Source organism: Barbus barbus (assembly GCF_936440315.1).
Source record: "Barbus barbus genome assembly, chromosome: 4".
Lineage (NCBI taxonomy): Eukaryota > Metazoa > Chordata > Actinopteri > Cypriniformes > Cyprinidae > Barbus > Barbus barbus.
The window spans coordinates 22,160,679-22,176,910 of NC_136732.1; the positions used below are offsets into that span (position 1 = coordinate 22,160,679).

Below are 16,232 nucleotides of genomic sequence, written 5' to 3' on the forward strand. Positions count from 1 at the left end.
TTGGAAAAAATGCAAAGATAAGCTACTATGAAAGTAAACCGCCAGTAGATGGCAGCAAGTGACTATCGTAATTAAAGAGTCATTGAAGCGTGGTCCTTATGAACAGACCACTGAATCATTGACTCAAATGATTGAATCTTTCATTAACAAAACACCGCAAAGCTCAGACATGCGCGGCTGTTCTGCTGTGATCTTTGTTTGAAGCTATTTTCATTAACCAAATGGAGAAAAACAGTCAAAGTCAACGTTGACAATAGATCCGTTCAATAAATTCAAATATTGAACTAAAATGTATTTTAACTACTTGTTTTAACTCCTTTGTAAAATGTTCAATTTGCAATCGTGTTTTTCAGGGAACTTCCCTCTCTTGGTCGTGTCATGTTGCTTAACTAGGCTGTATGTTATAAATATAAAACTAAGTTACATTTTTGTTTCTTCTTGCGTTTCTTGCAGTTGCGTTCATTTGTTTTGATTTCTCCATAAGATTCTCTCACATAGACAGGCTGCGTGAGCTTCAACTGGCGCGACCTTGTTGTTGCTATCCATTATCAATCGCCACTTACACTGAATGTAATAAAATCAGAACCATTCTCACCGAAATTTCGGTGCAATTAGATGTTTTAATCAGATTAGTTGTACACTCGGGCAAGTACAATTCTCTTCTTTCACTTGTCCCTTCAAAAAGATCTACTAGCATTAATGTCGAGCTCTGATATTGTATATAATATTCAACCCGCCAAAGTGGCTAGTGGGAGTGACTGTGTTACTCGCCACAGCTGAAATCCACTCGCACTTGGTGGGTTGGCGGGTGTTAATGTCAAGCCCTGTGTGGAATATATCTATTCTTATGTGTTAGATGGAATAAATGGTGAGTACTGACATTTTTTCATTTGTGGGTGTTTATTTCTTTCATTTAGTCAGAATTATTGGGTAGTTTAATATTTGCCCACCAATTCAGCCTATGGTTATGTTTGCATTGATTCATCTGTGGAAAAGTTTTTTTAAATGATTATGAAAAATATAAATTATGTGAGTATTTATTTATAAATAAACTAAATAATTTTAATTTGTGCCGTATTAATATTGTTTCAAAACAGAAAGAGAAGACGACACACAACTTTTATTTTCCTTTAGTTATAAGTTAGAAAGTATTAAGTTATAAGTTACATGATAATTATGTTTTGTGCTATTATAAACATTATTCACTACAAAAAAGTAGCTAAATATTTGTAACACAGGAATTTCATGCAGCATTTCACAGTTTCAAATGTTTCACAAAAATTCACTTAAGGCTTGATGAATGAGGCCCAATGTGCGTATAAAATGACTGGCAAAGTGGACATATGTGTCATATTTATGAACATGTAGTCCGTGAGATCCGTTTGCAGTGCCGTGAAAGGAGTGTTGATGAGAGTTGATTGCGCTGCTTCCTCATATGTGATTTTTAGTGGTTACACCATATTCTGAAATGAGAAGCAAGTACAAGACATGAAACGACGATGTTACGGGCAATCGCATCGTTTACTAGCAAGTCTGCATTTTAGGATTACCTGTTTCTGTAAATCAGCCAGTTGCTGGTTTTGATTCTCCAATTTCAGTTTCTGTTCTTGTGTCCACTTCATCAGGTCCTTCAGGTTAGAGATGTTTTTAAGTGGTGTGCCCTGTCAGAAGGAGGTTATTGGTTATTTTCATAAACTGTAGTGTGTTCATTGAAAGCCAATACTGCATCTTCACTACCTTGATCTTGTCTGGGACAGAGCTGTTTAGGTTTTCCTCCAGGCTGGTTAGTTTTTTCTTTAGCTGTGCCTCTTCCAGCTCCACCCTGGTGACTGTATCTCTGTTCTCCTGGACCTGAATCTCCAGCGCTTTCATCTGAGCCTGCAAACAGACCAGCTGTTGAGCACACTGATCCAACTCCTCATGGACCTCAGATCCTAGTACACTAACTGAGAATTACAGTATAATTATATTAGTAAATGAGATGAGAAATGAAACAAGAATGAAAAAATATACACTGTATTATTGAAGATAGATATTATATATATATTTATTATATTTATAAAAAAAAAAAAAAATTTACATAGTTATTTGCAACATTAAAATATTCTTGAAACAAATAAAATATTTAAATTATCTACCAAAATAAGATCTTTGGAAAGGGATTGTGCATACTATTTTTTTTTTTTCTCTTTTCTTGTTTATAGATATATATGTATGTGTGTATATATATAAATATATATATCTCATATAGATAGATCTCAATAATGTGGGGAAAGTTGTCACTAGACCACTTGTTTTGTACAATTCATATTTACCCTCAAAATATAATTAATACATACATAAATGTATATAATTATAGACAGTATAATTATAGTATAGACATTTTGCCTATCTTTGCCTAGAAGATAACATAAGTGAAAAGTGGCATAACTTACCCCCTCCCCTATGTTTATTAATTATAATGTTACATGAACTGATGCCAAGGTGAACTACCATTTCTGTTTCAGAATGACCTATTAATCAGCCTGGCCAGTAGTTCAGTCTGTCACAATGTATGTCATTGGTCAAGTAACATATAGGCTTTACCTGAAGGAGCTGTAGTTTCTCTTTAATCTGTCGCTCATTTTTAGCAGCCTCCTCCGTGTCGTGCCCTAGTCTCTTCACCTCACTCTCAGTTCGGCTGATGGCTTTCATGACGCGGGCCAGCCTGGCCTCTGTGGTCTGGTACAGGTGGTGCAGGGATTCAGTGAACTGCAGCACACCGTACATCAGGATGTTCACGTCATCCGCAGAGGCCAGCTTTTCCCCGGCTTGGACAGACCTCAGCGGAGATGAGGAGACCCCGTTCACGCACAGAGCCGTAAACAACACACACAAAGCTGCCTGCATCCTGTCCTCTTCTTAAAAAACAAACCGTGACTGCCGCATGTGCGAGGAATCAGGCTGTTTTAATGTGCACACTTTGCAACATGCTGCTGCTTTTATAAGCAGTGACAGTGCATGTTGGACATTGGGAAATCAGCTGAGACATGAGCCTATCAGAGCTATGCTTACAGCTGTGTGTGAGAGAGAGACCTTGACTCATGTTGGTCAGGCAGATGTTTAGTGGTACCGAACCAGGGACGTGCTTGGCAGTCTGTCTGCCAATGCACTCTTCTCCTTTAACCCCAAAGGTACTCAGAGCACCTTCTGTCACAGTATCAAATGTATAAAATTAAAAGTATATAAATAAGAGATTGTAAGCGGTTGCAGCATTATGCAACAATCATATTTAACATCACTGGAGATCTGGGAGATAGAGTCCTGTTCACGCTGCTGCCACCTGTTCAGTGTTTGATTTGGGGTAAAGTCAAGTAATTTGCAGTGCCTTTCATGCCTATTTATATCACTGTTCCTCAAACATGCAAATGAAAGAGTAGATATGTCACGGTGTTTCTCTTGTTTCGAATAGTCAAAAATATGAATAGAATTAATGACATATGCTGATTAATTAGTGGAATTAATCTCATTTATAATATTTGTTGAGAAAAGCCCGCAAATGAATATAATTCAAGATTGAAGCATTGATCCTCTCTCTCGGTTTCTATCTAGACTTTTTACATAAGTAGTTGTAGACTTTAGTTTTAGGAATTGAGGCTTAACCATTATATCAGTTGTTGTAAACTTGTCCGTTCACATTAGGAGTTGAAACTGAACCGTGTATATTAGTTTTTGTAAACATTAGGAATTAATGTTTACTTGTTTATATTAGTAGTTGTAAACTTGACTTTATTTTAGTAGTTCTTAACAGGAATTGAAGTATAACCATTCATAGTAATAGTTCTTAACCTTACAATTTACATTAGTAATTAAAGTTGAACTGTTTATATTAATAGTTGTTAACTTGACCATTAACATTAGGTAATTAAATCTTAACCATTATATTAGTAGTTGTAAACTTGTCCATTGAAAACATGACAGTTTACATTAGGAGTTGAAACTTAACTGGTTTTAAGCTTGACTGTTTAGAAATTAAAGCTTAACTGTTGTATTAGTAATTGTGAATTTGACTGTTTGTATTTGTTTAACAATTTGCATAACCGTAAACTTACCTTTTACACTGCTGTTCGAAAGTTGGAAATCACTAAGACATTTTTGAAAGAAATTGATGAATCTCTTACCCCAGGTAGTGTTTAATTGATTAAAAATCAGAATCAGATTGAGCTTTATTGGCCAGGTATGTTTGCACAAATGAGGAATTTGTTTTGGAATTTGTTTATTGTATAATAATAATACAATATACAAAAGAACTGTTTCAGCAGCTCTTGTGGCAGGTTGAACTTCCTCAGCTGGCGAAGGAAGTACAACCTCTGCTGGGCCTTTTTGACAATAGAGTCAATGTGAATGTCCCACTTCAGGTCCTGAGAAATAGTGGTGCCCAGGAACATGAATGACTCCACTGTCGTTGGTGGTGAGTGGGGGGAGAGCAGGGGGGTTTCTCCTGAAGTCCACGGTCATCTCCACTGTGTTGAGCTCCAAGTTGTTAAGACTGCACCAGACAGCCAGCTCCTTAACCTCTTTAATAATCACAAACATTATTTTTGCAAATAAATAATCATTGCTGTTTGAATGACTGTTATATAAAAAAAGTTTGTATTACAAAGCCTGTCTGTCTACATCAGTCCTATTTAGTGAAAAAAATCTATTTCAGTAAATCCTAAAGAAATCATTCTGGTGTGCTGATTTGTTACTTAAGAAACATTTCTCATCATCTCAATATAGTTGAAAATGGTTGTGCTGCTCAAGGAAGTGCTAAATTCTTTTTGCAGTTGCTAAATCGAGCGTACTTGCATTGCTGAAGTCAAAATATGGCTTCAGAAATCGCTACAGGGAAGCACCTTTCTTGAGAAACTCATTTTAGTGACTCAGTAGACTCTATTGTCCTTAGAAATGAAGGCCATGCTTGAAAGAGCTCCACTGTGTCGACAGAAGGAAGTAAACTGTATATAACCAGGACATCGATATAAGTGGACTGAAAATTGAAGAACAGAAGTTACATAAAAGTTTGAGTATCATAGTCTTTGGAAACTTTAAATGGTAGTGCACATAATAGCTCTGATCTTGACAGATTACATCATCTACCGGCTGCTCCTAAACCATTGCTGGTTTGATAGAAAATGGTTCATTTATTCCACCTGTTTCCTTCTCTCTCCCCCTCAGGAACCTGTTGTACGTTTACCCTCAGAGTGTCAACTTCAATAGCCGGCAGGGTTCGATGAGGAACATTTCAGTGAAGGTGCAGTTCATGGCAGGAGAGGATCCCAGCCAGGCCATGCCTGTGAGTCACCGATCACACCCGCACCCAGCTCTAGTCACACTGTCAAAGCGTATTCTTATGAAAAGACAAAAAACATTTGGGATTATGTAAGTACATCTGATACGATGATCTCATCGCTTAGATAAACTTAATTGTGCACAATAAAGCTCTCCAGATCTGCGCCAAGAATATGACAGCGCCTCCCTAAAACACATCAATCCATGTCACATTATTTTAGCTTCAGCTAAACACACAGTTTGCATTAGTCACTCGAACCAAACTCAGTCTTCAGATCTATTAAGAAGCGCTCTGGGAAATTTTGGAGATTTCAGTGAACTCGCAGAACCTTTTACATTTTGTTAATCTAATCACGGATTTTAGAAACTCCCTAATAGTGTTAGCGCTGCATTTGCACACCAGTTGCTCACTTTGAAACATCTGTAATTTATTTAGGGCTCAAGTGAGGCCATATGCAGTGCAGGTGCATTAGAAGGTAAATTCATTTTGCGATAATTAGGAAATCCATCCTCAGTGTTATAATTAGCGAGGGCAACATTGTGGCTGAAATGTAACTCCCCAGTGACATCTAGTGGAGCCGTTAAACTGTTATTCACAAGTGCAATGTGATTTCCACCCCTGAACAGGTCATCTTTGGAAAATCAAGCTGTGCAGAGTTTTACAAGGAGGCGTACACCCCAGTGATCTACCATAACAAGTACAAACCTTTGTCTCATTCACTATTCATTACAGAAACAACAATTCTTATTCATTTTATACATGTCTAGAATTATATTACATTTCCATACAGCAGTGGTTCTTCTTGAGTTCTTCTCAAAGGGCCTCCACTGTGAAATACAATATCCAAAGGCACCACATGTAGTATAATAATAACAATATATGTGTGTGGCACCCTTGGTAAATATGATCAAAGAAGGCTCTGAAAATAAACCTGCATTATTAATCCTTTTGATCTTTTATTTTAAAAAAATCACAAAAATCTAACCTTTCATTGAATTAAAACAATTGAAAATGGGGGAAAATCTCATTATGAAATAAATGTTTTTTTTTTCAAATACACATTAGACACAATTATTGGTACCCCTAGAAATTTTTCCAAATTCCAAAATTTTCCAAAGTCCAAATTCCCTTAATCATCCATCACAATGAGAAAAAACAAAGAATATATTTCTGATGTGCAGCAAAAGATAATTGAGCTTCACAAATTAGTGAAGTGGCTTTAAGAAAAGAGCTAGAGCAGTGAAAATTCCCATTTCCACCATCAGGGCAATAATTGAGAATTTCCAATCAACATAAAATGTTACGAAACTGACTGGAAGAGGACGTGTGTCTATATCGTCCTAATGCGCGGTGAGAAGGAGAGTTTGAGTGGCCAAAGACTCTCCAAGGACCACAGCTGGAGAATTGCTGAAAATAGTTGAGTCTTGGGTCAGAAAACCTTTAAAAAAATTTGTCAAACAGCACCTACATCATCATCACATGTTGTTTGGGAGGGCTTCAAGAAAAATTCTCCTAGCTCATCCAAAAACAAACTCCAGCATATTCAGTTATCAGACACGACTGGAACTTCAAATGGTACTGGCTTCTATGGTCAGATGAAACTAAAAAATGAGCTTTTTAGCAGCAAACACTCAAGATGGGTTTGGTGAACACACGGATAAAAAGTACCCCATGTGTACAATGAAATATACTGCTGTATTTTTGATGTTGTGGGACAATATTTCTGCTGGAGGTCCTGGACATCTTGTTTAGACACATGGATCATGGATTATGGATTCTATCAAATACCAACAGATAAAAAATCAACAAGTGATTGACTCTGTTAGAAATCTTATAATGGGCCATGTTTGGATCTTCCAACCGTACAATAATCCAAACACAAACCTCAAAAACAACACAAAAATGGGTCACTGAGCACAAAACCAAGCTTCTGCTATGGCCATTCCCATCCTCTGATCTGAACCCTGTAGAAAATGAGTGAGGTGAACTGAAGAGAAGAAGCACCGTCATGGAGCTGTGAATCTGAAGGGTCTGGAGTGATTCTGGATGAAGGAATGGTCTCTGATCTCTTGTCAGGTGTTCTCTAACCTCATCAGACATTATAGGAGAACATTTAGAGCTGTTATTTTGGCAAATGGAGGTTTCAAAAAGTACTGAATAAAAGGGTGCTGTTAATTGTGGCCAATGTGTATTAGAGAAAAACATTTATTTTATAATGATATTCATTTTAAATTCTTATTATCCAATCAAAGGTTAGATTTTGTGAATTTATTAAATAAAACATCAAAAGGATTACCAATGCAGATGAATTTTCACAGCCTTCTTTGATCATATTTACCAAGGGTGCCAATAATTCTGACCACGACTGTATATATTATATATTCTATTGTATAAACAGAGAGAGCAAAAAAGATAGAGAATAGTTTAAAGTTTTTGAAAGTCTGTTATGCTCACCAAGGCTGCAATTAGTTAATGAAAACACAGCAATAAAAACAGTAATATTTGAAAAATTATTACAATTATAACGGTTTTCTACTAAAGACAATTTTTTGACAAAAAAAATATTTTTGAAGGATAATGAGATGCTGAAGACTAGAGTAATGGTTGCCGAATACAGCTTTGCCTTCACAGGAAAGTAATTAAATAGTAATAATATTTCACTGTAGTACTGTTTTTAATGTATTTTTGTTCAAATAAATTCAGCATTGGTGAGCATAAGAGATTTAATTCAACAACATGAAAAAAAAATCATAATTATTCTAAACTTTTACTTGCAAAAATATTATGTATATCTTTTTGTGTTATTTTTTTTAACCTCAATTCATTTTATGAATCCAGAGGTTTTATAAACTGTATGTTCTTCGCTAAAAACAATAGTTATGGAGGGAGGGGAGGATGATTTCAGTTTAGATCTTCGTTGTATGTATTTTAAGCACTTTAATGAAGTTTTTAGTAATTTTATTATAGTAAAAATAATGGAAGTTATAGGGCTATGTCAGTCTATTAAAATGTTTAATATAATTAATTACATGATGTGGTGATTAATTAATCTACTTAATTGCATATTAATCCCACATCAAATTTGGCTAAGAAATTACCCACAAAAGATCTTTTAAAGTTGTGTTACATGAGAAAAGCATGAAATAGATATCACAAAAAGTGGCTTTAGAAAGATTTTTTCCTTTTTTTAATTTTCTTTTTTCTTTTCTTTTTATCAGTTTTAATTTTAGGGTGAACTATCCCTTTAATTAGTCTTTTATTAAATCTGGAATGAAGTTAATGGCTCTCTTTAAAAATGGGCCATTGAATCATTGGTTCACCTGATTTGTTCAAATTGCGGATTCATTCAGAAATTGTTGTTTGGAGACCCACAACAGTTCTGCTGTGGCTTTAATAGGCAGTATTTGCATTGGCAAAACTGAGCAAAAACAGACAATTTTGTGTCTAAAATATAACACTGTATTAGGTTATTATTTATTGAACTGTTGTATAAAATCAATATCACATTTGCACTATTTGGTACAAAAATATCGGTGTATGAAGAAAGAAGTAGTTTGTGTTAAAATTAACACTATTTTTTTTCATAACTAATTAATTAGATTCAACTGACAGCCCTATTAATAATATCAATGTCAACTATATTAATATTATTAATATTTTAAAACAAAGTGAAGCATATACATTTTTATTTTATTTAAAAAACTTAAATAATTTGAAGTTATTCAGCAGCCCCCGTGAAAGTTTGCAGAGGCTCCCTCATGGGTCCCGGCCCCTAGTTGAAAACCACTTCAGCCTTTTTCAATCTCCTCTCTCCATCTCTGCAGGTCCCCGGAGTTTTACGAGGAGGTAAAGATGAAGATTCCTGCCAACCTCACCGACAACCACCACCTGCTCTTCACCTTCTATCACATCAGCTGCCAGCCCAAGCAGAATACCCCCTTGGAGACGCCGGTGGGCTACACGGTGAGAGAAGGACCCCCTCTCTTCTCCTCTTCCTCTCTATCCTCTCCTGACAGTGACACTCCCACAGCGCTGGAGAAGCGCTCCAGGCTACCTGATGAAAGACTAACCTCCATGTGACCCTGTCCCCCCTCAGAGACACCTGGAGCGTCTTTATACGTCACCTCCCACACACTCTCTTTCCCTGCTGGGATTCAGTAGCACCTCCCCTGATGCTGCTTGTGAAACTTTTGAAGTTGTAGCGTCATGTGATTGTAGGCCATATATAGCATGTAAATGTTTTTGAACTGCATGTAGGCTGTGCAGGTTAATCATAGTTCCTGTTGTTTTTTGCAGTGGATCCCCCTCATGCAGCACGGCCGCCTGCGCACCGGCTCCTTCAGTCTGCCCGTCTCTGTGGAGAAACCTCCACCCAGCTACTCAGTCCTCACTCCTGACGTAAGAGACTTATCCTGAACTGGGTGTTTGTGATGCTAAGTGGTTGTGTTTGAGAGAATGTGTGTGGAAGTTAAAGATGTTTTTTTTTTTTTTAGGATTTCATCTTCATAATTCGTCACATTATGTAATCAACAATATTTATGAGTCAAGTCTGAAACTTGGTAGGATTTGTAGATTCAGTAGAAAAATGCTGAGCAGTGGATGTGCTTCTAGTTTGTCTAAATATACAGTTTTTATTCCGCATAAAAGGGAACCCAGGTTCAAATTTCAACCTTATATATTTATTTTATGCATAAACCAAGAAAAAACATGCTTGACAGCTAATTAAATTATACTCAGTGTTCACTATGCTTTTTCAACAGCTCTGACTTTTCAGTTATTACCTTCTTTTGTGTTCCGCATGACAAAAGTCATACAAATTTGGAACCACATGAAAAGTGGCGAATGATAACAGAATTTTTGGGTTTAAAGCAAATTATATGCAGAATGTGCAACTGAATTCTGTGCTTCGGTGGTAATAGAACACCTGGAAATTGTAAAAATTAATTCAATGTTGAAAAGTTACAAAAATTTCCATAGTGAATATATTTATTCATAGTTGTTAAAATCTGTTTTTTTTTTTTGTTTTTTTTTTTTTATTAACTCATGCAACTTAATTATCCAAGTTGCAGATGATGAATTGCAACATCAACTTAGCTATAAAATCTTAGGAGGAATGTGAACGTGCTGAGAATATGTTGTGGCCTGTGTTTGTTTCAGGTTCAGCTACCAGGGATGAAATGGGTGGACAACCACAAAGGAGTCTTTAATGTAGAGGTGAAGGCAGCCTCCTCAGTTCACACACAGGTAATGAAAAGAAAAGTCAGAAGAAGAAAAAAACATTGAATGAACAGATTTCTACAAAAGTGCATTCGCATACATGTCTCACTTAATGTGTGTAGGATCCACACCTGGATAAATTCTTCACACTTGTGTATGTTCTGGAGGAGTACTCCTTCCCTTTCCGGCTGAAGGATGTTATAATCACAGAGGCAAACATGGAGGCGGAGCTGAAGGCCAGCATGGCGGCTCTGAAAGGGGCACTACTGGACACTTGCGTGCGCTTCCTGCATCAACTGATGAGCAAGCTCATATTGCTAATCGTACACCCTCCTGTCATAGCAGGACAGATCGGTTAGCAACACTAGATTTGGTCTTTAATATTCCTTGTTACACACCAATCTTTTGGTGTTTCTTTGTGTAATCCATTTCCTCTCCTTCCTCTAAATCCAGTAAATCTTGGCCGTGCTGCTTTTGAAGCCATGGCCCTGCTGGTAAACCAGATCCATAAGAACTTGGAGGGAAACCAGGACCATCATGGCCGCAACAATCTGCTGTCCTCTTATGTCCACTACTGCTTCCACCTGCCCACAACAGAGCCTATATCTCCCCCTGCTGGTGAGTGAGAAATACAGCCCAATGTTAAAGGGATAGTTAAAAATTAAAATTCTGTCATGAATTACTCACCCTCATGTCCTTCCAAACCCTAAGACCTTCAATCATCTTCAGAACACAAATTAAGATACTTTTGATGAAATCTGAGAGTTTTCTGACCCTGCATAGACAGCATCGCAACTACCATATTCAAGAAATGTTTGTATAAAGTCATTATTTTTGTTTGTTTTTTTGCACACAAACAGTATTCAGTTTCATAAGTAAGGTTGAACCACTGATGTCACATGGACTATTTTAACAATGTCCTTACTACATTTTCTTGGCCTTGAATGTGGTAGTTGCGTTGTTGTCTATGCAGGGTCAAAATCTCTCAGATATCATCAAAAATATCTTAACTTGTGTTCTGAAGATGAACGAAGGTCTTCCGGGTTTGGAACGACATGAGGGTGAGTAATTAATGACAATTTTCATTTTTGGGTGAATTAACCCTTTAAAGTGGGAGATTTGAGAGATACATAATGCAGGACATCTTTCATGGAAGAAATAAAATAATCAGGATTTAGAATAATTTGGAGGCGACTAAATGATGACGAAATGCTCTTTTTGGGTGAACTTTGAAGTCTTGATAATGCCCTTTTGTGTACTGTAGAGTTATTGAACCATTGCTAAAACCGTGTGTGAGTGATTTTTAACCTTTAAACTCTGCTGATTCATTTCTCTGGTGTTCAGTGTTTATGTATTGTGGTAAATGCTTTGCTCACATTTATACTCACTCACTGTAACCAGTGATCTCAAGAGCAGAATGCTTATTTAAGTTCATGCACTGAGTGCATCCCACTTCCTTCTTCAGTGGGAGCTGCATCGTACGATCTCCCCATCCAGTATGCCACGCTCTCTAGGGCGACGGCAAGACCCAGCAGCCTGCTCTTATCCCGCTCCAAGAGCATTAGTAACTCCAACCCTGACCTGGCCTCAACACCAGCCACCCCTGACGAGGAGGTGCAGAGAATCATCGGCAGCAAGGTGGGCGGCTCTTCCTCTGGCTTCTGATTGGTTGTTACTGCAGTGTGGCCACTCTGTCCTATATTATTTCTACCTTGCCTATGCAGCTAAAACGAGTATTAAAAGAAGCACTTTAAGCGATAGTTGCTGTTATTGATGTTGTCTTTTAAACAGTCAGTTTCTGTTATGTTTTTTTCTTTTGTTGATGAAAACCAGGGGGAAAACTAATCAATAAAATAATAACTAATAGTGAAGTTATTTTACAACTAATTGAATTAACTAATCGGTGACATTACTTTGCAAAACAAAAATATTGCATTGAGAAAATAACAGATAAGCGGATTCATCAAAATCGTTAAATAGTTAGTTTCTGCCCTACTCTAACTGTATTGAGCTGGAGCTACAGTTTCCTGTGCTAGCTGTTGATTGCTCTGCTAATAATTGTGCTATGTTTTTGCTATGGTACTGCTGTTCCTACCCTCTCCCCTCCTTCACTGTGCCCTGATTGTCCCCTACCCTCCTCTAAATTAATTCTTGTTCCTGCACTTCATCCCCTCCATGTGGCACCTATATGTGGCTATTCTGCCTGCCCTGTGTTGAACTGTGGTGTGTGTTTGTGTCGTCGGTGGATAAGCAGGGGATAGACCGCTCACATTCCTGGGTAAACTCTGCTTACGCTCCAGGGGGCTCAAGGGCAGTGCTCCGTCGGAATCCCAACTCCAGCTGTGAGCTCAAGCAGGTGCCAATCAAACCTACACCCTAATGTCCCTCCCTACTGCCTCAAACCAGACACCCGAATATAACCTGTAACTGCTTCATACTCTTTTACTCCATAAAAGTTTTTAATCATAATTATTTTTAACCAATTATTTGTTCCATCTCAAACTCTACAACCTAATATAACCTTTTATTCTCTGAAAACATACAACCTAACGTGACTTGTTACAGTCTTAGTCTCAGTGTAGCTTGTTACCATCTCAAACATTTAAAGGGGTCATATGATGCGATTTCAAGTTTTCCTTTCTCTTTGGAGTGTTACAAGCTGATTGTGCGTAGATAAGATCCCTGAATATTCAAAGACTAAAGTCTCAAAACCAAAGAGACATTCTTTATAAAAGTTAAGACTCGACCACGCCCTCCTAAAACGGCTCATTTAAACACGCCCCCACATGTCTACATCACGATGTGGGAAGATTCGCAAAACACCGCCCAAATGTGTACGCAATGAAGGAAGGTGGAACTATTATTCTCGCTGTAGTATTGTTGCTGCTGCCGGCACCATGTCCTGGAGACGCTGTGTTTTCTTGTGAAAGCCAAAGTACTTTGTTTGGTCTTCCGAAAGAGGACACAACAACAAATCAGTGGTTAAGTTGCATTTACAACACTGTTCCAGAACAGTTCAACCCAAATATTAGAGTGTGTGCACACTGTGCAGTTAGGGCTGGGCAAAAAAATAGATTTTTCGATTAATCGTTTTTTTTTTATGACGTCGATTCAATATCGATTCTCAAAAGCCGCGAATCAATCTTTTCCGGTATTTATTTCAGCACACATTTAAAACAAGATCTGATTGTGATTCTTATCATTAGTCTTCTCCACTAGATCTCACCCTTATTTACCTTGCGCGATGTTACAACAGAAAGCCTGTCATTCATTCAGTGCTTATGGGGGAGATACTGTTGATGAGAAACAAGAACAAAGCCATACGCGTGATTCGTAATGCTCAGGTGAAATGCTATAGTAATACTAAATCTGTGAAAGCATTTGATATCACGCATAAGGTGCCATGATTTCCACAATCAATGAATGAATGCATTGTTTTGTTTACTGCACACATACTAAAGCGCGGACGACGCTCACGGTGTTTTCATCTTCTGTCGTCTCACTATATGATAATATTAACACACGAATATCATCTCCAGCTGCTCAGAGAGTCATTTCATTAGCATTTTACAGTTTAATTTGAGAAACCACCATCATAACACATGATACACAGCAGCTGCAAGTTCCTCACAGCAACCCGTCAAAATAAAAGTTTAGTTTAATGTTAAGAAATTGCAGAATGGAAGACTCAATGCTACTACTACTAATAAATATTAATAAATCTTTATTTTTAAAGGAATAATCCCATTTGTTTTCTTTTTAATTTTAACAGTACAGTAAACCTCTGTTGTGCAGCACTTTGTTTGCCAAAAAATAAAAGGGTTTAATTTTCATTTGATTAGGATAAATTAAATTAATGTTTTATGCCTTCATCTGATTACCAGAAAAATTAAGAAGAGCATTTTATAGGGCTCTATTATTGTTTAAGAAAGGACCCTATACAAAAAAAAGAATAGGTTTAAAATACAGGTCTGTGGTTCTTAATTTCTTTATTAATTCACCATTTGTAAACTGATGTGTACTGTTCATTTCTTAGAAATATCAATAGCTTTTGTATTAAAACTATATTCACCGAATGTAATAAAAAAAAAAAAATTGAGAATCGAATCGGGACATCTGAATCGATACCAGCCCATTTTACGGAGGACTGTTTCCTGAACCTGGGAGTAGCCTGCCAGCTGCACAAAGGCTGTTTCTATAAAGTGAGGCAATTCCAACTTTCCAAGGACAGTCTGGCGCTTCTGACTCAGCCTGTAAGTAAATTTTCTTATTTAAAGAATTTGCCACTGACGATTCAAACGCGAGTTTTGAGCAGTGTAGTGTAGCGCTTGTTGTTTGTCGTTTCTCCGATCACAAATGCAGACATGGTAATGTTTACGCGGAGCGATGCGACACGTAAAAAGACAGTATCAGTCATTATAATCAGTAATTTTGTCCCCACTGGATGCAACAAATGCCTCGTTTATAGTGAGTTTTATTGTTTTTGTGTCGTCGCGATGCAACACGTAAAAAGACAGTATCAGTCATTATAATCAGTAATTTTGTCCCCACTGGATGCAACAAATGCCTCGTTTATAGTGGGTTTTATTGTTTTTGTGTCGTCGCATCGGGACACGGCATCACAATACGGTAAGGGGCATAATATTTCCGTCACACGCATGAGGTATTCAGCCAATCACAACGCACTGGATAGCTAGCCAATCAAAGCACGCTTCGCTTCTCAGAACGATGAGCTTTGTAAAAATCGACATAAAACCGCATAAACGCATTACATTACACCAAATACACAAAATAATGTTCTTTTTAGCAACGTCATATGACCCTTTTAACCCTATCATTGTGTTTCTTTATCAAACCTTTAACCCTAACATTACTTGTTACCGTTTCAAACCCCTAACTCTAACATTATTTGTTACTTTCTCAAACTCTTAACCTTTACATTACTTGTAACTATTTTAAACTTTATATAGTAACATTCCTAATCTCTGTCCTAAACCTTTAACCCTAACATTACTTGTTATTGTCTCAAACTCTTAACCCTTACATTACTTGTTAAATTTCTAAACTTTAAACAGAAACATTCTTATCATTGTTTTAAACCTAGCATTACTAATTATTGTCTCAAACCCTTAACCCTTACATTACTTATTACTATTTTAAACTTTTAACATTATTATTATTTAATAATGTATGAACACGTTAACCTTTACATTACATATTACTGCCTCAAATTTGAACCATAACATTCTTTATCACCGTCTTAAACCTTTAACTCTTAACATTACTTCTTGCTGTCTCAAACCTTTTACCCAAGCATAGTTACGGTCTCAAACTTTTAACTCTAACAATATTTTTGATTTTACTGTCTCAAACATTTAACCAAAAATGTTTATCACTGTCTCGAAGCTTTAACTCTAACATTACTTGTTACTGTCTCAGAATATTAACCCCTACATTACTTGTTACTGTCTTAATTAGCCCTAACATTGCATGTTACTCTCAAACCCTTAACCCTGTCTTTACTTGTCACGGTCTCAAACCCTTAACCCAACATAACTTGTTAGTGTTCCAAACTCTACCTAAATTTATTTTACTGTCCCCTACACCCTAATTCCCCTTGTTCTCAACTTTTATATGCAAAAAATGCTAAGTCCATATTCCACCCATACACCATGTTATCCTGTATGCTCTTATTGCCTTC

At 36.9% G+C, this 16,232-nt stretch overlaps 3 protein-coding genes across 5 annotated transcripts in view; 2 read left to right on the forward strand and 1 right to left on the reverse strand.

Moving 5' to 3' along the window:
* The window catches only part of LOC306869044 (vascular cell adhesion protein 1-like), a 709,597-nt gene that overhangs the window by 219,007 nt on the left and 474,358 nt on the right, over positions 1–16,232 (forward strand). The gene's annotated exons all lie outside the window — the stretch shown is intronic.
* Positions 1–16,232, forward strand: part of LOC306869038 (dedicator of cytokinesis protein 7-like) — a 73,984-nt gene that overhangs the window by 31,873 nt on the left and 25,879 nt on the right. For all 3 annotated transcript variants that reach the window (XM_079415603.1, XM_079415602.1, XM_079415604.1), the window contains exons 15-23: positions 5,200–5,317; positions 5,941–6,011; positions 9,139–9,277; positions 9,611–9,712; positions 10,472–10,558; positions 10,654–10,885; positions 10,985–11,149; positions 11,997–12,169; positions 12,786–12,887. In XM_079415603.1, the coding sequence (XP_079271729.1) occupies positions 5,200–5,317; positions 5,941–6,011; positions 9,139–9,277; positions 9,611–9,712; positions 10,472–10,558; positions 10,654–10,885; positions 10,985–11,149; positions 11,997–12,169; positions 12,786–12,887 (1,189 nt within the window). The remainder of the gene's footprint in view (positions 1–5,199; positions 5,318–5,940; positions 6,012–9,138; positions 9,278–9,610; positions 9,713–10,471; positions 10,559–10,653; positions 10,886–10,984; positions 11,150–11,996; positions 12,170–12,785; positions 12,888–16,232) is intronic.
* Positions 1,319–2,889, reverse strand: LOC306861293 (uncharacterized protein; the record flags this gene model as incomplete). Its single annotated transcript, XM_079403492.1, has 4 exons — positions 1,319–1,463; positions 1,551–1,661; positions 1,738–1,878; positions 2,587–2,889. The coding sequence occupies 4 exons, from the start codon at positions 2,887–2,889 to the stop codon at positions 1,452–1,454; spliced, it is 567 nt and encodes a 188-aa protein (XP_079259618.1). The 3' UTR covers positions 1,319–1,451.